The sequence below is a fragment of the Phaethon aethereus genome, assembly GCF_964289735.1.
Source record: "Phaethon aethereus genome assembly, chromosome: 6".
NCBI classification, from domain to species: Eukaryota; Metazoa; Chordata; class Aves; order Phaethontiformes; family Phaethontidae; genus Phaethon; species Phaethon aethereus.
Genome location: NC_138580.1, coordinates 25,133,806 through 25,158,488, shown reverse-complemented (window position 1 = coordinate 25,158,488; position 24,683 = coordinate 25,133,806). Strand labels below are relative to the sequence as shown.

Sequence of the window (24,683 nt, the reverse complement as noted above, 5' to 3'; positions counted from 1 at the left end):
TAGACAATTTCTTGGAGGCTGGCCGGGCAATGGTCTGCTTTGTGGGAAGTAGTATGTTATTTCCCTTGCATCACTTTTTCTCTTTCCTTCACTTTCTAAACTCTCTTTTAACCCAACCCATGAGTATTCTTGCTTTTACTCTTCCTATTCTCTCCCCCATCCCACTGAGGGGGAGTGAGCAAGAGGCTGTGTGGGTGTTTACCTGCCCGCCACAGTCAACCCACCACAACTGGAAAAACCTCAACATTTATAGGCTGTGTGATGATGCGTTGTTACATATGAGTTCAACAAGGCAGGGCCAGCTGAAGGCATACCGCTTCTGCATATGAATTTCTACTTCAGGGCACTCTGGAGGACTTTATTCCACACCTGTGCACATGTCCCCGCTGGTGTAACCATAGCGGTGAAACTTCCGAGCAGGGCACTGAAGACCTTGCGAATACTCTCTGTTCCTCAGTCCTCTCAGCAGGGGACGGGCGATGATGAGTGTCGGCCAAGAAGGGACACCACATCAGAAAACTGACAAAGTAGAGAACCAGGAAAGAGGGCACCGTTATTACAGCAACGTACGTTAAACAAATAGAGAGTGCTCCTTCTCTCCAAGTAAGTTCAACGGTTACCTACCGGAACGAAGGGGACAGTGAGAGCAGTCTTCCTCTGGCAAGTGCCAGGAGGCTGCTATAAACCTTCACACGACAGTTTGACCCTCGTGTGCCTACGTCTTAACGTTTAAACAGGTTTTTTTTTTTCTGTAAATAAGTATCAGAGCCGCAGGCGGACGAGCTCGGCCTCCCCAGCCTCACCGGCGGTGGCGGCGGGACGGCAGTGACCGCCTCCGACAACCACCCGCTTCGGCGCGGCACAATCCGCCGGCGTAGCGTGCTACCGCCCAGGCGCTCCTCGGCCAGCACCGATGGCCTCACGTAACGGCCCGGCCCGGCCCGGCCCCTCCCCGTTCCAGCGCGCCCCGCGGCAGCCAGGCGCTGATTGGCTGTTGGGGCCGCGCGGGGGCTGATGGGAGCACCGCCCCGGCAGCCAGGGCCCTCCTTCGGCGGGCGGCGGTGGCGGGATGCGCGGCACGGCCCGCGGCAGGTACGTGATGGCGGGGGAGGAGCGGCCCGGCTCGGCCCCGAGCGACTCCGCGGTAAGGACTGTCTCCGCTGTGGGCGGGGCCGTGGGAGAGGGGCGCTCGGCGCTGCCTGTGACCCGGCTCGGGGCCCCTGTCCTCGGGGGCCGAAGCGGGGCAGTGCGGGCGGGCCGTGCCCCCGCCCTCCCTCGCCTCGCTGTGGGCAGCCAGGGCGGTTGCTGGGGAGTGGGCGGCGGGCCGGGGCGCAGCCTCGGAAGAGGAAGCCACCGGCTGTGGGGAGGGGATGGCGGGCGCTTTCCCCACCCGCCCGGGAGCAGGGGGACGGTGGAGCCGTGGGGTTTTCCCGGCTGGCCGGAAAGGCGGGCGCCGGGAGTCGAAGCTGACCTCTGCCGCCATCCTCCCTGCCCGGGAGCCCGCGGGCTCGCTCCCCGGGCCGCTGGCGGCCGCTCTCGTAGGCTTCAAAACAAGCCTGGGCTTCAAAAAAAGCGCCCGACCCACCCACTCCTTGCTCCGTTTGGAGCCACTGTGTGGGAGCTAATTCGCCTTTTTAATTAAGGCTTTACAAAGCATAGGCCCTCCATTGGATGCTTCCGAACAGAAAAAGTTGAAAATTAAGTTTAAAATGAACAAGATTCACTCTCCTGTTTTAACTGAGAGGTGCAAGGACAGGCTAACAGTAGGCGATGGATGATGCTTCTAGTTTTGCCATGCTTGTTTTCCCTTATCCACGGCATTCACAGCAGGACAGACTTTTCATGGTCACTGTGGAAGTTTCTGAGATCAGTAAATTGTGTGTGAATAGGAATTTTGGATGGAAACTTAGTGAGCAGAATTGGAGATTCAAGTTGAAAGGTAGAACTTGTGTTCTTTGTAATAGTAAATATCTGAAAGTATTTACATAAAATGAAGTAATTAAGTTTAGAAAATACCTCATTTAAAGAGCATTCTGCCTTCCTTCAGGGGAAAGGTCTATACGTCTGTACACAAAGTCGTGATTTCAAGTTTCTAACTTCCTTTTTTCTTTTAATGTGGCTTGACTTGGTCTTAGTCTTGAATTTCAGCATGTCAGTTATTAAAATCTATTTTGGTGACTTTGATTTTTTTTTTTTTGATAGGTTTTAATCTTAAAACTTAAAAACCAGCTCGAAGAAATTTGAGACTGACTTGATAAAAGTGTAATGAGGTCATCAAACTATTTTTTCCATCTGGATGAATAGGATGCTGGATGACTTCTGTAATTGTGCATGATTCATCCCTCTTCTAAGAGAGAAACTTTTTCTGCTCTGGTACTCTTACTGCGGCACTTCTGCTTTGATTTTTTTACTAATTAAATTGCGTATTTTTGAGGTGGAGGAGGTGCTATCAGGAAATTAGGGTGTTTTTTTTGAGAATCAGGTAATAAAATTGGTAATAGTGTTTCCTTAAGCTTGTATATTAAATGTTTTTTAACACCTCTGTTATCTATTTTAAGCCTACGGCTAGCAAATGTTGCATCTGTCTTATTTGTGTATTAAATTGGGGATAATGTTTGTGGAAATAAGTCCATTTGCAGCAGTGCTCAGTGAGTGGAAAGGACAGCTCTGTGCTGAAGAAATGCAGTCTTCAGAAGGAAGAGTGGTGTGCAATAATTGGATGATTAGAGCATGGGAAGGGAGGAGACTTGTGGAAGGAGGACTCTTAACCATGAACAGTAGCATATTAGTGGTAGGTATGTGGAGTGGCAATTAAGGAGGAACGAGGAGGATCTGAAGCAATTGAAGACAATTTGTGTTGTCATGTCAAAAAGAGGAGAAGGGAGGGAAGGAAAACATCTGACACACTCCATAGAAAACATAGAAAATTAATCATCTCCTAACTAAGGTGACTAAAGTGTAAATGTGAATCTAGTGGCCCTAATCCCTTAATACCTCTTTGGGGAAGGGTTTTGGTTTTATTACTGACTTACAGAGCAGTAAAGTCTGTCAGCGTCATAGTTCATGTAAAATTATGCGCATGGTGACACTTGTCAAACCTGTTTCCCTTCACATATTTGCCAGATATTTTGAAAAAACATGTGTAGAGATAGCTCTGTGAATGTGTTGTTGTCAAAGGTCGGTGTCACCAATGGCTGACGGATGACCTATGCCCAAAAGATCCACTAACACTTCTACTGCAGAGGTTCTCAGACTATGGTCTGAAGGAAAATGGCGCACAAAAAGGCTGTGTGAGTACCTCCATGTCTCTGTATGTCCAGAACTGAGAGCTACTATTGTTCCTAACAGCAGTGGCAATGCTAAGGAAGCAAACTATACTTGAGAACCTTGTGCTAAGTTTACAAACTTCTTGACTGGCTATTTGACATAGCTTTTATATTGTTTTGCAATAAGGATACTATCTGTCCTTGTAGAAATATTTGTGAAGAAAGTGTGTGCTCAGATCTACTGCAATATTTGTCATGCAAAAACTCGCCTGTAACTGCAAAGTGACAATTGTATAAAATTCTCAGTGTTAGAGAAGAGTAATATTGTGTGTTTGAAAAATAAAAATATTGCTGCTGTTTTACTGAGGTGAGTTGCTCGGCTAGTGATTATTTTAAGAATTTGCTCAAGACTCCAGGGGGTGATTGTGCTTTTTCTGTAGCTCACCCCTTTGTGCTAGTAATTTGGCAGCCTCAGAGCAGATTTGTCCATTAGTTCTAGCTTAATTTTGGCAGCCTTTCAAATACTGATTTCCTTATCTTTAAGGATTGATTTTTGAAATCATAGGGCCTGTACTTCTGGATTCTGAAGTCCCTGGCTTGCTTAAAAGGTGAAGAGGTTGCTATACTGCAGTAGCATTTGTGCTAGTGAGCAATTTGTATCCTATATTATATTAATTTGTCCTGACAGTCTCAGACAATTTGGGAACAAATTTGGATTGAGATGAGGTTTCTTTATCTTCAATTTCTGGCCAAAGGTAACTTAATAAATAAGGTAATAATCACTTCTGTCTAACTGGATTAGTGCTTTGTTTTAATAAGTCTTACTGTTTCGTTCCAGAGTTAAAAGGGTTTGAGCCCTAGTTGGGGTTGGGCATTAGTTTACTATTGGGGTTGCTATGAACTGATCATCTTTTCATGCACTGGGTGAAAACTTGTAAATTAAGTGGCGGGAGAGAAATTATGGCATCCTGAGGTTCAAAATCAATCGATTCCAACTACTTGCTGAAGGGAAGTTGCTACCTTTTTGTTTCAGGAACCTAGACCCAGATCATCAAACTAGTGCTCTTCATGGGTTCCAGATTTGTGTAGGGTGAGCTACTTTTGCGCCTTTGGAATTGCTGTAGGGACATTTGATGTGCCGGTGACTGCACTGTACGTTGTGTACAGGGAACACCTACCAGTGTAGTGCTTTCCTAGAGTAAGTGAAATCTCTTTGAAACTGATTATTTGAACTTAAAACTGATCATACAAAGGAAGAGCAATAGTGCTATAGAATATGTTCTTGTCTATGAGAGCATGAAAATGAAGTAGACTTATTGGAGATGAACTTTCTCATGAATAGTAGGATATTAATGCTGGATGCCTGGAGTGACAGCTGAAAAGAAACATTGAGAGTTATGCTTATGAGCAGCAGAGGCGATAATTGGAAATCAGTTTCTTAGATAACGCTGCTTAATGATAAATTTTAAAAATTTGTTTTTCTGAGGGAGGATATTGGTGGCTTTTTTTAGCAGTTATTTTGTGTGTCTATTTTTGAGGACTCTCCTCTGATTAAATATTTTCAAAGTAAAAATGATGCCCTATGAAACAGAAGACTAGATATTTTAAACTAACATATATATTGTCCTAGTCTCAACTGGACAGCCTAGATAACTAGGCAATGGCTTTATGCAATATTTTGATTCCTTCAGGTATTGGAATAAATCTGTGAATCTTGGACTGTGCTGTTAGATTGCTCCTAAGTGCTTAATGCTTCACTTCTAGCTGTGAATTCTTGTAGAAGATTGATAGCTCTTGCCAACATTTGTCCACAATCGAAGATGGGTGGATTAATTTCAAGATGGAGGGTAAGTAAAATCATGTAACAATGTAATAATCTTAATGCCTGTTGGTTGACTGTTGATGCTGGTTGAATGTTAGTGCTAAACTTTTCCCATTAATATGTCACTTAGAAATCCAGTAGTGAGACTGGCAAAGAAAATATCAAAGATATTCTCTGCCAAATCCCTAAACTGTGAAACTGTGCAGCTGTCCTTTATTTCCTTTGCAGTACTAGGCCTGGCACTAGTTTGGTTCACATATAAAAAAATACAGTTTCAACACTTTCTGTAAATCTAAATAGTTTTGTGATGCTTCATTGGGATAAATATAACAGCGTTTGTGACTTGAAAGACTGGTGGCTATTTTAGGTCAAGATGAATACATTCAGAATATCATTCTGTGTCTGTTTTAACAAATATTTTGATAGCTACTTAAACAAGTCTTTCTTCCTAACTGTTTTTACTGGTTTGTGTATTATTTAATGGTGTACTGAGTTTGAAGAAGAGGCATGAGGTTTTTGAATACTCCCCTGGCATGTGTGAGTTGTTTGAGTCTACGTTTGCCTTTGCATATTACCAGTTGATTTTAGAGCCTCCCATACAAAACTCCTTTTTTTAAAGGCAACAGTTCAGGTGAAATGTTGGTTTTGTGTAGTAGAAAGAAGCTTGCTTTTACAGTGATGCAATGTGGGCTATGGTTTTTGAATTTGTGGCCTGAAGGATGGGGAAGATAGTGACTTTATTCTTCTTAGAAATTAGGAAAGATTCGTAGAAGGGAATTCCAAGTTGCTCCTAAGGGGAATTTTACTGGAGATAACACTTATTTGCAGTTGCTTATAATTTATTTAGAGTATCTGTCTTTGTGTGGAATGAAAAGTAATAAAAAGCTTAAGTTCTCAGGTTAGGGTTTTCTGTATATATTCTCTTTGTTTTGCCCATTCTCTCCACTCATCAATTCACTGCTTGTTTTACTTCCCACCCACACATCCATTATTGCTGTATGTGCATTATAGGTTTTAATCTTTTGCGGTGTAGGAGAGAAGCCTTCAGTTAATAGTAATACCAACTCTAAAATAGTGATTCATTAGAGTCCCTTCTGTTTGTCACTATTAAAGTAAAATAACTTCTTACCTTTATGTAAAACAGAGACTATATTAATCTATCAGGAATATGTCTTTTTGTTAGAAAATGTTAATGTACAGTAATCCTCAAAATACAGACTTTTTAAAGTTAGATTAACATCTTTGTTCTTTCCCTTGTAAGCAGGCAAAGCCTTCCACTGTAGAAGTATTAGAAAAAATTGATAAGGTATGTATTTGCTTTTTGGTGTTTTGTTTGATTTTTTTGATTAGAAATATGCATCCTTTTGGCTGGCCATATATTTCTTTCGCATTAGGTAAAATACTGTCATGGAATTGTAAATCAAGTTGGTAATTATTCCGGTTGGATGTAATAGAGATTCTGAGTTTCAGATGGACTGCTACCCTTTTTCCCCTTACTGTTAGTCACTTTAAAAAAAACCAAAACACCGTATAATAGGTAGTGAGAAACTAAAGTTTTATTTAGAGAGCCTGAAACGGGAATGAATGTGAAGTTGGCTTGATAACACAATTTAATTAATACTAGTGTTTAAACTCCCATGTAATGGAGAATGTCACTACTGCAAAGTTACATTCATCAGACTCATTAGAAAATCTTCAATGTATGGTTTTAAGTGTAAGAGTTTGTCGTGGTTTAGCCCCAGCCAGCAACTACGCACCACGCAGCCGCTCGCTCACTCCTCCACGGTGGCACGGGGGAGAGAATCGGAAGAGTAAAAGTGAGGAAACTCATGGTTTGAGATAAAGACAGTTGAATAAGTAAAGCAAAAGCCGCGCACGCAAGCAAAGCAAAACAAGGAATTTGTTCACCACTCCCCATGGGCAGGCAGGGGTTCAGCCATCTCCAGGGAAGCAGGGCTCCGTCACGCGTAATGGTTTCTTGGGAAGACAGACGCCATAACTCCGAACGTCCCTCCACCCCTTCCTTCTTCTTTGTCCCAGCTTTATATACTGAGCATGACGTTATATGGTATGGAATATCTCTTTGGCCAGCCTGGGTCAGCTGTCCCAGCTGTGTCCCCTCCCAGCTTCCTGTGCACCCCCAGCCTGCTCGCTGGCAGCCCAGCATGAGAAGCTGGACTGTCCTTGACTACTTAGCAACAACTCAAAACATCAGCACCTTATCAACATTTTCTCATCCCAAATCCAAAACACAGCCTCACGCTAGCTTCTATGAAGAAAATTAACTCTACCCTGGCTGAAACCAGGACAGAGTTGTAACTGTAGTGGTAGTAAGTAAGGTCAAGGGCAGAATAACTGAATAGACTGTTCAGTAATCAACTGTGATTTTTTTTTTTTTTTTTGCCAGAGTTTGTGACAGATGTCTGTACTCTATGGGGAAATTAACTGTTTTGAAATATGCTGTTGATATTTTTTGTTTTTCTTTCATTAAAAGTGTGAGTAGTCCCGTTGTCACTTGAAACGCAGTCAAAATGGTAACAGCAGAGCATTGCTTGATTACTTATGAATATGCCAAAAGCATCATTCAGATGTTCAGGATTTCACTCTTAATGTGAGGAAAATACAGAAATGAAAACAGGTGAAATGATGGAGAGGTGTCAGCAATTTCCCATATTAGTAGAAAAATATTAGAAGCATTTGAAATTCCACAGGTGCCTGATGAAAGTTTCGGGATGTGAAGTATGGTTGGTAGTGACTTACGTGATCGTAAAGATTGCAATTCATAAGATATTGACATTTTCCACTTGTCCCAAATATAAGAACGCATTACAAATGAGATAAAGTGCTGATTTGTAGTATTTCTTCCCAGTAGCGATGTGTTACTGCTAATACAGTGCAAGTGGCCTATATCAACCTTAATAGTGTGATGTATTTATACTATGAAAGTTATCTTTGGGCAAATATTGTCATTTATCAAAAAGCTGCTTGACTTTTCTAATTAAGTATCACATTGATATGGCTAATTTTAGAAAACACTTAAAGGCAGCTTAGTAAAACCACCAACTAATTTCACTAATAAGGTTGAACCCTACTTTTTTGCAGGAAATACAGACATTAGAAGAATTTAGAGAAAAAAATCAGAGGCTACAGAAACTATGGGTTGGAAGGCTGCTTCTCTACTCTTCACTTCTTTACCTTATCACTTGCTTAATTGTATATTTGTGGTGTCTTCCTGATGAATGGACAGCAAGGTTGATTATGACACTTCCATTTTTTGCATTTCCATTGATGTAAGTAAATATACTCCCCCCCCCACTGTCTCTTTGATAAAAGGAGATGGAAAATACATCTCAGCAGGGGTTTGGGTTTGCTTTTGACGATCCTTGAGTTGTCATAACTTGCAGAATTTTTTCTTTTAAAATAAAGTGTCTGCCTAACTATTTGGATTTGAGGGAAATGTCTCTCATGGGTCTGGGTTTATTGTAGAGCTAAGTCTTACCATCAAAAGATGTTAGCATCTAAAGTTACTTGGCTTATCACAATTGTACTAGGGCTAGAGAGAGACCTGTATCTGAACAGCTGCAAGGTAATGTAATATAAGCAGAAGAATATTATCTTGGGTTTTATTTCTACTGCTATTTGGAAAAGTAACACTACTGTATGAAAGTGACCTAAGGTATGTTGCCTATATGTAAAATGCGGCATATAAAATTGGGAAAAAAAATAAAAGAATGAATGGAGAAACTTACTTCTACATATTAGGTGACTATAAACACAGAAGTGACTTGAGATATCATCAGCCTAAATATGTTGAGGACTAGTATTACATAATTAGTGGTTTTTCTGGAAAATCATTGACTGTTCTCTTCAACCAGAAAATATCCTAACATCATTGGATGTGAATAGGAGAAAGTATTGTCTACTTTTTGTTCTGCTGAGCTGATTGGCTGCTCATCCTCCTGAGTGGCTTTTGTTTTCTAAGAAAACTACTTTTCTAAAAATAGAAAAAATGGGCTTCCACCTCACTAAACAGCAGCTTCCCTGCTTCCCCTTCCCCCAGATTGTCAAAGAGAAGCAGCAACCTACTGAGCATCTTTTTTACCAATGGGGAGCACAGTGTATTTACTAATTTGCTGAAATGAATGTCATAAATACTGTTGATGTTTGTACAGCATCTTTGTACGAAAACATGACTTGTCAGTGCCCTAGCTTTAGACTTGAAAGGCAAAGTCAAATGTAAATATTTAAGGCTTTGCAAATTTGATTAGTATGGGTCAGCATAACATAACGTGCAAAAAAAATATTTGAAGGTGCTTTTTGTATGTCATATTGTTATGCATAATGTACTAATATGCTGCTGTTATGGAATCCTGTAGAGAAGGTACATGGGCAGCAATATCTTGACTGGAAAGGATAGAAATTACAGCTCAGATTAATCTTTGCTGGCAATATGAGTTGATTGTGTTCTTCAAGACAAGGATTTGCAAGTCTGTTAGCATGTGGGGCTTGCTCATGCTAACAGGGAAGGCTTGGAGAAGAGGAGGTATTACCAGCCTCCCTTCGTTTAGGTATGTTAGGATTAGTGTAGAAATGAAAACTTTTATTACTGAAGGTGATGGCTTCTAGCAGTGGTCTGAATTTTCACATTGGATTTTTATTCTCTAGTTTCTATTCCAGTTCTTTTTTTCTTTATTAAATGGTGGGTTTCTGTAAAATTCTGATTTAGATATCTGCTTACTAACCTTCAGAATTAGACTGTTGTTCTCTTATGACTTGCAACTGTTTATCTGACTTTTCTCTTGAGCTATTCCCCTTCATCTTTTTTTGGCAGATATGAATGGCAAGCAACTGCCAGCTTGTCTTTGTTCTCGGTCAAGAGGTGACTCCATGCTGAATGCCTGATGCCACCCAGTAATAGCTCTAGAGATTTTTCAGCCCTAATCAAACTGGAACATGTCTGCCTTTTCCAACTTGCAGTCAGTCACCAACTTATTTCTGCCTTAGGTCATTCCCTCAGGGTCTCAGCAAGTTACTGATGCTGGTAGAGTGAGTTAAGTTTTAGGAATATATAGCATCTTTTAAATGTGTATTGAAATATCTGAAAAGTTGAAGAAATATATTAGCATGTTAGATGGATGCTCTTCTTGAAATAATTTTCATCTTAATTAGATTGTTTCATCTTTCATGTTCAGAATTTCAGAGAAATATGTTTTTATTTTGTAAAATTGGTCTGAAATGCTCAGCTATTAAACTTTTACGTCAAAGTTCTTAAAGAGGTAATATTTTTTTATTTCATGAAGTCCTACCATATATCTACTAGCTTAGAGTACAGCTTTAGGTAGAAGACTCTTTATTAAGCATTTCTTTTGATACTTCATGAAGAGACATATCTTGCATTGTGTAAGCAGGCAAAGCCATCCATATTCTTGGAGTACTTATTACAGCACACCTTTGAACATGGAATAGAGTTCAACTTCTTTCTCCGCTTTTCTGATCTTGGATAGGTTACTTTTGCGTTCCAGCTGTCTCATCTAATTTACCTAACTCAGTTTCTGTTGCTAATATTTGAAAGCATTTTGAATTGGGCAACCATTGTATAAATGCAAAAAGTGTTCTGATGAATTAAGTCAAAACTTTATTTGAAATCTTAGAGCCTTTTGCCTGCCTTCTTGTGCTAGCTGTTATTCCGAGAACCTTTCTAGCCTTTAAGAATTTTTTTCTTAAACGAAACATTGCTACTTTAGGCTTTATAACATAGTTCTTGGCACTAGGAGGGTTTTGGATAAGATGCTTGGAAGGGCTTGAGGTATGAGATCTGCCACTTAGGCCAAATAACTTGCCAGGAAATGTGTCAACTTATTTAATTATAAGCAATTCCAAGCTTTAAAACAAATGAAATCCTGATGATTGCAGAGACCTTTCAGATGTAAAATGATCATAGATCAGTTTAACTTTATCTTGAGAACAGATAAACTGCTCCATTGTTTGAGCTAAGTCAGCTGAAACCCTACAGAAACTGAGTGGATTCAGAGCTCTAAAATTGCCAGGAATCAGGTCAGTTAACTCTGCTTGGGAGAACATTTGTACAATAACCTTATCTTATGTTTTTCATTGGTATTGAATTCTTCCCACAAATCTCCTGGGTCTTAATTTTGGACCTTAGCTGGTAAGCTTGGTTTTCTGGATAACATGCATCATAAATCTATCAAATAAGAAGTGATGACTAAGTAATTTTCATCTAGCTGCACATACGTTGATTTTAAAAAGTTCCCACTGAACACTTTGGCAAATAATGATGTTACTTGCTGCTGCCTCCTTAGTATCTCTACCTATAGTAATGCTTGGTTAAATTTTAACAGACGGGAGGATTTTATTTAGGTCGATGTTGATGTTTTGTTGACAAGATATAATTTAATTTTTAGTTTTCTGTATAAATTTTGTTTGAAGACTTCTGTTCTTTGTATTTGCAAAGTTAAATCTCATCGGGTAGGTCTTCTGCATTAACTGACCTGTTTGCTAAATGACTTCAGAAATGGTTACTGTAATATATTTTAATTAATATAATTCTTCTTTCTGTTTTAAAGAATCTGGTTTATAAGAACACTGCTCATTTTTTTCTTTTCCAAAAGGACAGAAAGGAATAGTAAGTATTTTTTTGTCTTTTTTTAAGAATATGGAACTAGTTGGGAATGATGCTTACTATGAAAATGTAAATGTTTTGGATAATTTGGCTTCCAGGAAGAGAGTAGTGTTTTGGTTGATGCTGAAATGGGTAGCATTAGCTAAACTTGTTTCTCACACAGTTCTTGAAAGAACAGGAAGCTGCTTAGTCTTTCATTTCACTTACAAAATTCTGGTAACTTTCTTCTGTCTTTGCTTACACGCTTTACTTACACACTTCAAAGTGTACTAGAGTAAAATGTAGTGCAGAAGTAGGAGTGAAGAAAAGGAAGTACAAACAATAGTAGTAGTTCCCTTAATACTGGCGTCTTGCAAGTATTCTAGCAGTCTTAATCTGTTATCTTGATGTATAAGAGACTTATAGCAGATGTATTTAATTATTTGTCAAGAAAGATTTTTTTTTTTTCCTTTGAAGTCCTCCAAAGCATGCTTACGTTTTTTCCTAAGTGGAAAAGGGATAAGCAGGTTTTTTGTGCTGTTTTGAGAGCTAAGGAAAACTGGGATTCATGTAACAAAAAAAAGTGAAGCAGGTGTTCAAATATATATAGTTGTTACAGAACATACAGATTCATTCTAATGCAGAATTTAAAAACTGCATCTGTGGCAGTTGTCTGCAGCAGTTAGAATTAATTTGAAACTTTCTTTGAAAGCAGTCCAGCCTGTAACAATATCTCACAGTGATGTGAGCAATAATAGAGGAAAATCTGAATGTTGCACTATGTTTTATGACTTGCAGAACAACATGATGTATTTAATTTGTGCCAGCTTAAGAGTTAAACATCACTTTTGGAATTTTTCTTAAACTTAATGTTTGCATTTGATATGCAAGCATAGGATGTACGTTTTTGTGTAGAAATAAAATTGTCCATATATTCTGTGGTGCTGTGTGATTCATTTCTAAAGTGAATATATATTTGCTGGCTAAGAAAAAAAAAGTATGTATGTCTGTCTTTCTGGTTTGCTTAAATGTCTTTATTGCTGTTTTTAGCATATAAGCAAGTCTAGTGCTTTTGTTGAACCTATGTATAAAGGGTTTTAGTAGATGTTAGAACATGCCAAAAGGAATTATTTCTGCATTGTTCCAGAGATTGGTTAAAAATTAAGTGTTTTACCTCAGAGATACAAGTCCTGTATTGGGAAGACAAATCAAATGCGCAGTGCAAGAGTTACAGCAGTAAAGCAGGAGAAAATGTAGCTGAGAGCAAACTGGCAACTGAGTGGCTCAAAGCTAGCCTTTTATTCTGGCATAAGCTGATAGAACACATTGAGTCACTGAAGATGATTATCTAATACTGTAAAGCTCTATGCTGAATAACCGGCATGCACCAGGTTTGGGAACCATGCTCTGAATGAGGAAAATTCCTGGTGAAATCCTAGGACAGATGATGTAGATTACGGAATTTCAGTTTTTAAGACTGGTCAGGCAGAGAACTATTGGGGAAGGTTTAGGCTGTTCTGTCCCAAAGTGTGGGGAAAATAAGAGGTATCTTGCAGGTATTGATTTTTCTAGTATGAATTCTTTTGTTCTATATGTTTAATTAGGATGAGATTCTTGAGAGTACTTTGCAGTAATTGCCATTTGGCTATGTTTGAAGGGGCAGGTGTTTCATGAGGTTCTTATTGAACATAGGAGGTAAAGTGATCAGAAACAAACTCCCACGCTTTAAACTGCTTGCATTGCTTTGTGGGAGGCTATGCTTGAAGATGTTCTAGGCATTTCTGTACCAAAAGCAGCTTCTGTTTCTTAAATGACTGTTAACAGCTGACTATATCGTGGTGTTTGTCTGCATGTTGCAGTGCATTTCAAGGTGTTAATCTTGGGGCTACATGAGAGGTGGTGTTCTAATAGAAATGTAAAATTTGGTGGATGGAAGTACCTTATTAATTTGAAGATGCATAATTCCTGGAATTGTCTATCCTCTGTGGTCCAGCCCAGTGCTAAAAATGGTCTTCTTCCATGTCCTATTTGTCTTAACTAATAAGCGATTGTTGTAGTTACCTTTTCATTACATAAACTTTCAAATATGTACATGCTCAGTTTTAGTATTTTGTACATTTAATAAAGTGGTTCATTCTATCAAAATGGGTTCAAGTAATTACGTGTTTCCTTAATTTCAAGTAACAGTAGTGTTCCTGAAGTAACTTTAGAAAGTGTGTGTAGCATGCTTAAATTCTTTTTTGTATCTTTATGTATATTTATTCAGTTTGGGGTTTTTTTGTTTCATGTAGTTCTATGAAGCATTTTCTTTTTTAGAAAACTGAAAAATGGGTAAAATTAGCTATATCTTGCAGGAAGTGAACTGCCGGTGCCCAGTAGAGCTTAGAAGGGGAAAAAGTTGTAAAGTTTTTGTTAAATTCTTCTTGCTGTGAAGGAGGTAGTAGAAAACGGATTTATCAAGAGACTATATTCTGTAGTAGGCAGTGGTTTAATACAGGGAGTTTTCCATGAGTGACAAGCTGCAAGCACTGACTTAAAGGGAAATCCCATGTGCATTTGACCTTTCTTTTTTCCCCTCCCTTTTGGAGAGGTTAGGTGCTGTGCCTAGTAGTTGTAACGGAGTCTAATAACATTTATTAGTAAAATGACATTCTGATAGCTTTTCTTACAAAACTGGGGGTTTTTTGAAAGGGTGAAAGAGATTGAGATTTGAAGCTGAGAATTGACCTGGCATTTAAAACTAGCATGTGTTAAGAGGCTTACATGAAATACTGAAGCCAGTAAATCTGGTACTCAAATAGATATATTAATACTTAGACCTCAAGCTTTTTTTTCTGTAGTTTGACTCATGAGATTAAGTGTATTTGGTCCATTGTTGTACCAGTTTTAATGTAGGTCAAAGCAGGGCACTGGCTAGAATTGGTTTGCTTAATGACGAAATGGTACATAAAGCTTTTTAATAGTTATAACTGTAAAGGGATAACAGTGGGCTATAATTTATAAGCAGTTTTGGGATTTAAAATGATTTATTTTCACATAAAAACTTTAGTTATTTTATACAAAGTTTACTAACGTTGTAGGGTGGTAGTGGTCAGTGCGTAATTGTTCCTGATCTCACAGGGTGAAGTCAATGTTCAGAGTGTGCTAAAATTACCTCTTATTTATATTTGAAAACTAATGGATGATGTCCTTCTTTTAGATGATGCACTGGAAGAATTAAAGTCTCAAAAGAAAAAAATAGTAAGTAAAAACTTCAAGAAAAGCTAGTTGTTATGGTCCACTGAAGTGTTTTTGCATCTCCACAAGTGGAGTTTGATTGTAATACACAGGTGAAGAGTGGAAGGTGAAACTATTATCACTCCTCTGTTTCATACATTTTTAGTACCACACAAGGTTTTCCTTGCCCCAAAATTACAAAGGGCTGCTTGCATATGAGAATAAATTGTCTCCTTGTAGATTGGCTTAAAACTACTGTTGCTACATCTATGTAGAGTGATTTTTATTTTGTCAGAAAATGGAAATGTATGCTTTAACCTACTCATTGCTGACTACTACTCTTACTTTAGGATTATAAAAAGTGTTAGATGATGTGCTGATTTAAGAACATGGAGTGCAACTATATCTTTAATAGTTACTCTGTCATTTAATGTTTTGTTCATAAATAGCAAAAAGGACTTCCATCTTGTCGGGATTCACTTTTTCATCGAGTAACAGATTACTGTTTATATTGAAATGCATCACCACTTATTTCCCATCCTCCTCCATCTTATTTTTGTACTACATAATTATTATATTCTTTCCTCTAAAAAATTTATCTTGTCATGTATCAATCCTATTGCGTGTCTTGAGGTCATCTATTTTGTGAGCTGTGTGAATGAGTTACCTGGCATACATGAGTTTTATACTTTTGTTTGCTTCAACTGGATCAACACTTAACTTCAATAAGGCAAATTTAGAATGGAAAAGATACCAAGTGTTAGATAACTTGCACTCTTTGCAAAATTGTTAACACTGAAAGCTGTTTTCTCTCTATTTAATCATTCTGTAAGGAAGTTCTCTGTTTACTTACATTGTTGCTTAATCTCCTGCCTTGCAAGGCAAAACTTAAAATCCATCACTACCAAAACACAAAAAACCCCCAACCAACCAAAAACCAACTTGCCCCCTAACAGCCCTTCCTCTGCCCCAAAACTTCAAAAGTTGTATTATGAAGCTTTATTGATGAATTTCACCTCATGCCTTCTGGATTTTGCCATGTTAGCTTAAATCAATAGAAAACCCAAAGCAAAGCTGCCAAAAAGGAGTCAGGTAAGAGTCTGGTATTATATGGCCTTTACAGGGGAAACAGATTTCACTGATCTTCCACTCTGTTATTTTATCACTTTTAAGATGTAGATGTAAAAATGATAACCTGTAACCTAATTCTGTCTTTGTCTTTTGGTAAAGAGCAATATCTGCTAATCTTTATATTAAGGAATCTAATTAAATGGAAGTGTCTTTTGGTTGGAGAGGTGATAAAAAGGGGTTTGAGGGGCTTGCATTTCCTAAGAATGCAATAAATGAGTATAACTGTGTTTTTAACTTTATGAAAACTGCTTAACTGAAATGAGTTAATTTCTCCAATTTACATAGTCATTGAGTAGATTTGGAGGGAAAGTTCCTGGAACAGGAAAAAGCACAATGGAGAACAGAATAGCTTTTTGAGTCTTAAATGTAAAGCCTTCATTTCAGTTAAATATGTTTATTTTTCTGTACTCATGAAAATTTTTATATCTATTGTGGAAGAACTAGTAATGCTGAATTTTTGTGTGTGAGAAGCACTTCTTTAAAGAAGAGGCATTGAATAAAAGATTAGTCATGAAAAAGCTGGTTTATAAAGGGTAGAGTGTCATTACTTTGAAAACTGATGCTGTTGAAACAAGATGTAAATGTGTATTTTGAATAGCAAAAAATCAAAGTAAATTAAACTGCACAAATCCTTTGTGAACAATATAGAAACTGCAGTGTAACTACGGAGAGTTTAAACCTGGAAATATAAATTGCCACTAGTATATATGCATATCAAGCTTTAATGATTAAAGACAAACTTCTAAATAGGATTAGTAAAACAGAGCTCTGGGAAGTCCAATAGCCTATAACTTCGCTATTTTTCAATCTGAGGGGAATAAAAAGTCCATGATAACCTCCTGATCTTGTGGGTGCCTGGTTCCTAGTAAAGGACCCAGAAACTGAAGACTTATTGCAACTGCTTGAATCAGTGTGGTGTTGGTATTTTTTTTTACACAGGAGTTTCATCATAATTTAAAGGTATTCATTTAAGCATTAAAATTAGGTCATCATATGTGAAACTTTCAGCATGTTGAAATGAGCTGAAAGGGGATGCAGGTAATGAGACAGAATACAATTTGTGTTTTAGATAAAACCACTCATAAAATTGCATTCTGTAGTAATTTGGTTTTGATAATATTCAGATTTGGTTTTGTGTCGGATTAACTTCCTTAGGACTATTGGTAGCTATGAATAACTAGCAACACCTACTTTTTAGTAAAGCAAAAACCTTTACCAAGTAAAATAAAGGGAAGGGGGGAGGGAGAGGATTTTTTTTTTTTCCCCCTGTTGGATTCTCATTTGCTACTTAGTTTGAAAACAGGATTAGTTTACTAAGATATTTATGTTGTGATCATCAAAGTATTTGGGATAAGTAAATTATGTATTTCCTGTTTATTTGTAGTGCAGATTGTTGTGTAGGCACTGTCAGCTGCCACAACAACAATTTTCACTTTGTTGCAGCTCAGCTACCTGATTGCTGGAGAAATCTTGTATTGAAGACAATTGTCCTTTTGAAAAATGTTACAGTGCTTATGTTTTACAGGCATGTGGTCCACCTTTTCCCTAATGATGTTACTTACATGCTGAAGTGTACCTGTAACAGAGTAAGCTCCTCATCTACGAGATAGAGTGCCCTGGTGGCTATGCAGTGAGCTGCTCAATAGAACTTCAGTCCTGTTCGAAAGGCTCCAGTCTTTGGTGGCATAATCACATGGATATTCATGTGGGTAAAATACCTGACAAACACAAATACGGATCCTTAATCTGGAAATTCCCATTAATATTGTTTATCCTGTACTTTGACTCAAAGTTTGTGTAATACTTGTTTTCCACAGAACTGACTCTCTACACTACTTTTTTCTTTAAAATGTGTTGAGTGTTTCTTTATGGATTGGGGGTAGGGATTAAGTTGATTAGCTATAATTAAGGCACTACTTCAAGGTGCAACTTGTTTTCCCTCCTTGATTGTAAGGGATACTCTGGTTGTGTTCATGATTGCGTAGCTGTAACTTTGGCCTTAGAGTCCTCAGTTAATGAGGATGTCAGCCCTTAAGCCTCAATGTGTATAGATGAGCAAGTTCAGAGGGTTAAGCATATTAAAGCAAGGGCACAGGACATGTATTAAGCTGCTACAAGTGGGAATTAGTGGAGACTTTACCTGGAGCAGCAGTCTTAAAGATGCGATAATTCTTAGCCTGAGGACAGAGTTGTGAAGCCAGTATAGTAATTACTTTGCTAATGTTAGAATTAAACTTTGCTGAAGTTCGCTTAGCTATGCTGTTATAGTAGGCTGAATGTAATACTAGACTTGGACAGACTTTCTAGTCATTTCAAGTAAGAATTTAGACAGTTGCATCTGTTAATTTTCCAAGAAAAAGAGAGGTCTGATTTTAAGGCTGCCTTGGAGTTATGTTAATTCATATGCTGCATTTTTTCCATTGTTTTCTTGTTTAAAATAATTACTGTTTAATGAACTTTACACCTTCAGCCTTCCAGGCATAGAAAACTGTAGATATTTTGATAACCCTCAGTACATGACCAAAACTCTACTCGACTAGGAGCTGATTGTTGTATAAGCCCAGTCTTGTCTACCCAGTATATGCTAGAGTGCTGAAAACGTGCAATTGGAAGCCCAAAATACGGTTAAAAATCATATTTACTGATGAATGATCGAATGAGGTATTTCTTTCATGCAGTGTTCACACAAAACCGTTACTTTGCTTGCTTTACTGTTTGCATGGATCTGTCCAGAGTACACTTGATTATTGTGGCTTAAATGATTTATTTCCTGTTTTAAGGAAACTTTTGCTGTGTGTACTTGCTTATCTCACATGGTAGAATGAAATGACTCTTTTGGCTTTGTTTGAACATAAAGAAATACCTCTCCATAGTTGGGTTTGACACACTGAGTAATTCGATTTAAGAATTCACGTGGTAGTACGGCGAATAAGTACTTTGCATGGTGCCAGTACTTCAGACTTCCAGTTGCTAAATTGAATTTACAAGAAGCTTAAAATACATTACTCATATTAGTTTTAAATATAGGCAACTGATGTTGTTGCCACAGGAATTCTCTTTGGCTGCCAGTTGGAAAGGAGGCCATCCATGCAATTATTCCTAGAAGAGAATGTGGTACATGACCATACTTCTTTATTAAGATGTGGTTAATTCTGTGAAGTAAGTTTGAAAAATCCATGATTAGGCTGCTGCTAACTTTCATAGAGACTTCATTTGTGATCCTGGTTACTCAGCATTAATAGACTATGAATTAGCCCTTGGCAGAAAGTAGAAAATGTTTTTGTGGGGAAAGTTTTGGATCTCAGAAAAGAGTATATTGTAGAAAAAGAGCAGGAGGTGTTGAGCAATTTGCTGTGTTAGCAAGCCAGTGCTCAGCACTAGGTTAACATTTCCAAAGTTATGCTTCAGGATGGCAAATAATCCAGAAGTCAGTATGTTGATTTGCATTTATAAATGAGCTTGCTGTGGCAGTGCACAAGCCAGTTTCTTCTGCTATGTAAATGTAGAGATAGTATTTAAATTTTACACAGGCCCTTATTTGCTTCTAGTAATTATACTAATTTGCTCAAAGACTAAGTAAACTTTAACCTGTTTGATTTGGTATTTGGCATTGTCAGCCAAATTCCAATTGATTTTTATGAAAATATGTTCTAGAAGTGAAATGGTCAGAACTGTGAGTGTGCTTCTAGAAATCTTGACAATTTCCATGCGTTTTCAAGAAATTTGTAGAGTCAGTTGTGAACCAGAATTCTTGTTCAGATTCAGATTTACTAGAATTATAAAGCTATATATGAATTTCAGAATACAAAGAGTAACTTGTTGAATTATCCAATAACTTTAGAATGTGAAGAATAACTTTGACATCCGAATCTTGTGATGAGAGCTAAATTTTTCCATTTCAAAATAATGTTACTGTTTTTGCAAAACTTACATATCCACAAATAACTACCATCCTATCTAAAACTGCTAAAACAAGGAGTGCGTTAGATAAGGAAAGTGTCAAGTGATAGTGGAGCATTCTGTTCCCCCCCCCCCAAGTCACTTTGTTCTGCAGAAGATTGTTTCTCATTTTCTTGTGTGGCTATAAAGAAATTGTATGCACTATACATTCATTGATGTGGAGCGACTTGGGGGCCAGATATTGACACTGACTGTTAACACTTCCCTGCTTTGCAGCTTCACCTCACTAACCTTGCCCCTTCATATAAAGGTCTGCCTTATGGTTTTCACTTTTATAAGCAATAACTACTTTATTTTTCCTATTAGACTCTTAATTCTGATCTTATTGCACTGTGTGGCATTTGTTTTATGAAGTTAGTGGGTTAACTGCAAAGTCTTGCTGAAATACAAGTTTAGGAAATTGATTTTTACTTCCCTCTTCACTCCCTTTTTGTTTCAACAGTCCTTAATTAATAGCTTGGGTAGTATTCCTTGCCTTAAACTTCTGGTAGTGTGTGTAGGAGCGAGCTCTTAAATGGATACTGTGTATCCATTAAATTGAGTGAATTTTATTTAGCTTCTGAGGTCTATTTGTAATTCTGAGGTCTGTCTAAAGGTAAAACCCCTATGAGGTCTGTATGCGCAGAATGGCCGAAACTTTAGTTTCCCACTAGCTAAATAATAGTGTAAAAGTCATGTTAATGTGCACCATTTGTTATTTTAGCAGTGATAAATGAGTTCGAGAGAACTTAATTTTTTGGCCGCTGACCTTTTCAGTTTTGCGGTTTATGCCAACAGCAAACCTAAGAACAAACAACCCCCTCCTTCTAGCTGAACATGGCCGTTAGCATATCTAGGAGGAAAGGTCTGCTTAAGATACTGTAAAATATGTTACAATTTCTATACATATTAGCTATTTGTCATAACTTCAGCTATCTCTGTTTTAAAGTTAAGCTGCTTCTGATGCTGGCTGTTAACCGCTAAAATGATACTTTACTAGTGATTACTTTTTTAATTAAGCCCATGTATTAGCTATAAAGCCACTTGAGTGCATTGTAAATAAAATGCTGTAATAATGAAGTGCTTTAATTACACTCCCTAAAGTATGCATAGTTCTCAGTAAATTTTTTTATTTAAATTCTTAACATGTTCCCTGTTTTCTGAAAAGCAGTTTGAATCACTGTAAAGATGGAGATACAGCCTTTAAAGTCATTTGAGTAAATTCCATGGCTGTTCTCTATTTAGTGAGTTTTCACAACATTTGCAGCAAGCTAATTGCTTCTGCTAATAAATAATCTAAAATCGATGCTGACAGCAGGTAATTGGCACAGAGACTTTATTCTGTAAAGCGCTTGGCTAACGACCTTCCTTAAATTAATAGCATTAAGTGCTATGAGGAAATAAATCTAAGGAATTGCCTGTCATTCGCTTGTCATGTCTAATAACTTCCAATAATGATGGCTGATAGATTTTTGCACATTCCATTATTGAAGTTGGTGCATGTAATTATTCTCCTCATTATATGTAAACAATTAGTGCTATTTGGTGTTTTCTTGCAATAAAGCTGTTAAATACAAGTAGCCCATTAGAGTTTAGAAACTATTTTTGAAAGCAAAATTTCATTTCCATTGAATACAGCAAATCTGCAGGTATCTGAACATGCTGCTGGTTCACTGGACTAAGCTTCACCTTTTGGAAGCATTAATAAGTTGCTTGTAAGTGGGAGGATATGGGGGACAATACTTTGAAGAATTCTGTATTGATATGTGGAACCTTTTGTTTCCAGCTTGAGGAAGTAATGGAGAAAGAAACGTACAAGACTGCTAAATTAATCCTTGAAAGGTTTGATCCAGAATCAAGTGCAAAGGTAAGAATCTTGGTATTGATGGTGATTTGATACTGATTTAAATGAAAGGTACTATGGAACTTGAACATTCAGATAACGTTATTTATAATTAATTGGCAGGAGGCTGAACTGCCATCTGCTGGAACATCTGCAACCCCAAGACCTGGACAAGGTAATAGCCCTGTAAAATGGCTGCTCTTTAGCATAGATACTTGTCTTTCATAGCAATTTCCACTCTAGAAGTCTTTCTGTGATAAAATTTGTAGATCAATTGACCTTTATTTAGGGTTAATAGACTGTTTATTAGACTATGCCCATTACCGTTCTGTATTTTTCAGACAAGGGCTCTATTACTGAAGGCTGATGCTCTTCTAGACAGCAGGATGTTTAGTGCTGCTTGATGCTAAAGCAGAGAGAAAATTTACTTCTTGTGGCATACTTACAATTTTTCTAGAATACTAAGGTGCTTTCAAATCTTACATAATGTTCATTGGCTTAGCTTTTCAGTTTTGTTTCTATTTCTGGCTAGTTAGACCTTTCCTAATGCCGTGCTTAAACTACTCTTATATGGTGGGATGGAGAGATTCCATCCCACTCTGCACTAGTTTTTTTTGTGCAGAAATTGGATATTTTCTAGATACAAAGAATGGACAGTTCTTTACTAGTTTATGATGTTCCATTTAAAGGTGCTATTTAATAAAATGGTAAAATAAATAGAGAAAACTTGCATGGGTTTCAAGAAAGCTTTGTTTCTAGGTTGCGCACACTGGTTTCAAGACTGAAAAGATCTCTCCCCCACCCTCTCCCAGTAGAATGTTTGCATTAAAAATGTGGACTATAAATTAAAAAAATATTTCTGCAAACAAACTACTGTTAAGTTTTCCTTACAGTCGAGTATAATATGCTCTAGTTAAACTGAAAATGCTAGTATTAACACAGTATAAAAGGCCACCTTATAATACTGAAGATACCTATAAAGAGCTGTTTCCAAGTGTGGGTACTAATTTGCTGTTCTAACCATCTTAGACCTGTAGGGGCTGGTGCTCAAAATGAACTGCAGAATCTGATGTGCATAATTTTCCATAAAATAGACAGATTGCTTTAGCGCATGTATTGGAATTGTCAACTTTATGTCTAATTCTTGTGAGTAACCAAAACTTTATTTGTCTTATTTTTAGCTCTTGGAGTGCTGGTTTTGATGGGTGCAGAGCACCTGGATTTACTAACAAAGGTGTTAATAAGCTGCATGCTCAAATCCACTGTTTTGTTCTTCTAGCTTAGCTTCAAATTGTCATGAAAACATTTTTAGCCGATGCTTACTTGTTGACATTGACAGTGAGTAGTTGCAGTGCAGTGTGTTAGCAGTAAAGCTTTTCTCTCTTCTGGTGTCCCAGGCACAACAGTTTTTCTCAAGTTTGCTCCTTACCTGTCTCTCCTATCATTCAATTTCTGTGGCATTCATGGTTTAAGGCTGAAGGGCCATTCTGACACCCTGTTTTGCTCTCTGTCTTAATACAGCTCATGGGTGGTTGCCAAGAATTTTGTCATACCTGTAATGTTTAGGTAGGTTTTTTTTTTTTAAACTCTTTATACTCATCCTTCTCCTTGAGATATGTTAGAAATCACTCCAGAAGCAGGATGACAGATGTGTTTGTAGAATGCAAGTAATGCTGACCAGGGGATGAAACTGCCTGGAACTGTGTGTGTCTATGTAGAGATAACTACCTATAAATTAAATAGACAATGAGGAGGCTTTATTAAGAGATATCACCAGCATTTTTGAAACTCCTAAGGAGTTATATTATTGTTTTCTTCCCCCACCCCCTTCTGCCCAGGCTGTGTAAGTAGTGATGGTGACAAGTGAGTTGCTCAGTTTCTGTTAGTTAACTAGTCTTGTGTATGTTTGGGTTTACAGAGCACAGTGCATGTGCTTTTGATCCAGGGTTCTGAGTTAGTCAAAAGCAGGTTAGTTGGGTCCAGCATGCGGTGTGTTGTGTTGATTTTGACTGTTAATAGAAGGGCTGTGAGGGAGAGGCTCTGGGAGAGTTAGAAGTATTTCTGAGACCCAGCCACTATAGACTGTGGTCTATGTTAATAAACGTGATGTAAGAGGAGTAGATTTGTAGAGTGAAGCTTTTTTCTGAGGAATTTGTCCACACTATATATGTTTAGGGGTTTTTATTTAGGGCTAGCTGTAAACTGGTCTTGTGGACCTGATGGAAGGCATCTTTCAGTTTCATTTGAGAAGAATGGAAGTGCTGCTCTCTGAGACTGTGTTGTGGTGTGAATGAGAGACCTCTAAGTGGGGACACAACTGAGAAAATGTAAAGTACACTTCTGATTCAAATATTATTCAACTTCTCTGGGTGCATCCACATTAAAGTAAGCAATTTACTTCATCCTGAATAAAAGTGCAGTTTAGTCTTGGAAAGGATTTTGTAAAACAGATTTTGTAAGTTATTGTGGTTTACAGTTGGATTCAATGACCTTCAAGGTCTTTTCCAGCCTAAATGATTCTATGATTCTGTGTAGCTTTGTTCATATACAGTAAAACTTCCTTTTTTCTCTTTTTCCAGTCTGTTCTCTAACACATTAAATTTAGAACTGCTGCTGCTTTTTGTCCATATAAAAGTTGATACTTAGATTATTGTATTTTGTAGATGCATTCTAGTTCAGGAGACATGCTGTATTTGGCTTTAGCTTGTGAAATTGTGGAGACTTGAAATAACCTGTTCTTGGTATGCAGTAATTATTTCAACTTTTAGTTATCAAAAAACTACTAGCTTATTGCTGTTCACACTAAATAATATCTGCTGAAAACAAATATTAGCTTCTGTTCTGTGC

The 24,683-nt window shown here is 37.8% G+C and overlaps 1 protein-coding gene across 1 annotated transcript in view; it reads left to right on the top strand.

Annotated features, from left to right (window-relative positions):
• Nucleotides 1-506: 506 nt before the first annotated feature.
• Nucleotides 507-24,683, top strand: part of LNPK (lunapark, ER junction formation factor) — a gene marked incomplete at its 3' end in the record, with an annotated part of 43,063 nt that continues 18,886 nt past the window's right edge. Inside the window, exons 1-7 of the mRNA XM_082001777.1 lie at nt 507-1,092; nt 6,350-6,394; nt 8,191-8,378; nt 11,673-11,731; nt 14,907-14,947; nt 21,780-21,860; nt 21,960-22,011. Of these exons, the coding sequence (XP_081857903.1) occupies nt 1,015-1,092; nt 6,350-6,394; nt 8,191-8,378; nt 11,673-11,731; nt 14,907-14,947; nt 21,780-21,860; nt 21,960-22,011 (544 nt within the window). The 5' untranslated portion in view covers nt 507-1,014. The remainder of the gene's footprint in view (nt 1,093-6,349; nt 6,395-8,190; nt 8,379-11,672; nt 11,732-14,906; nt 14,948-21,779; nt 21,861-21,959; nt 22,012-24,683) is intronic.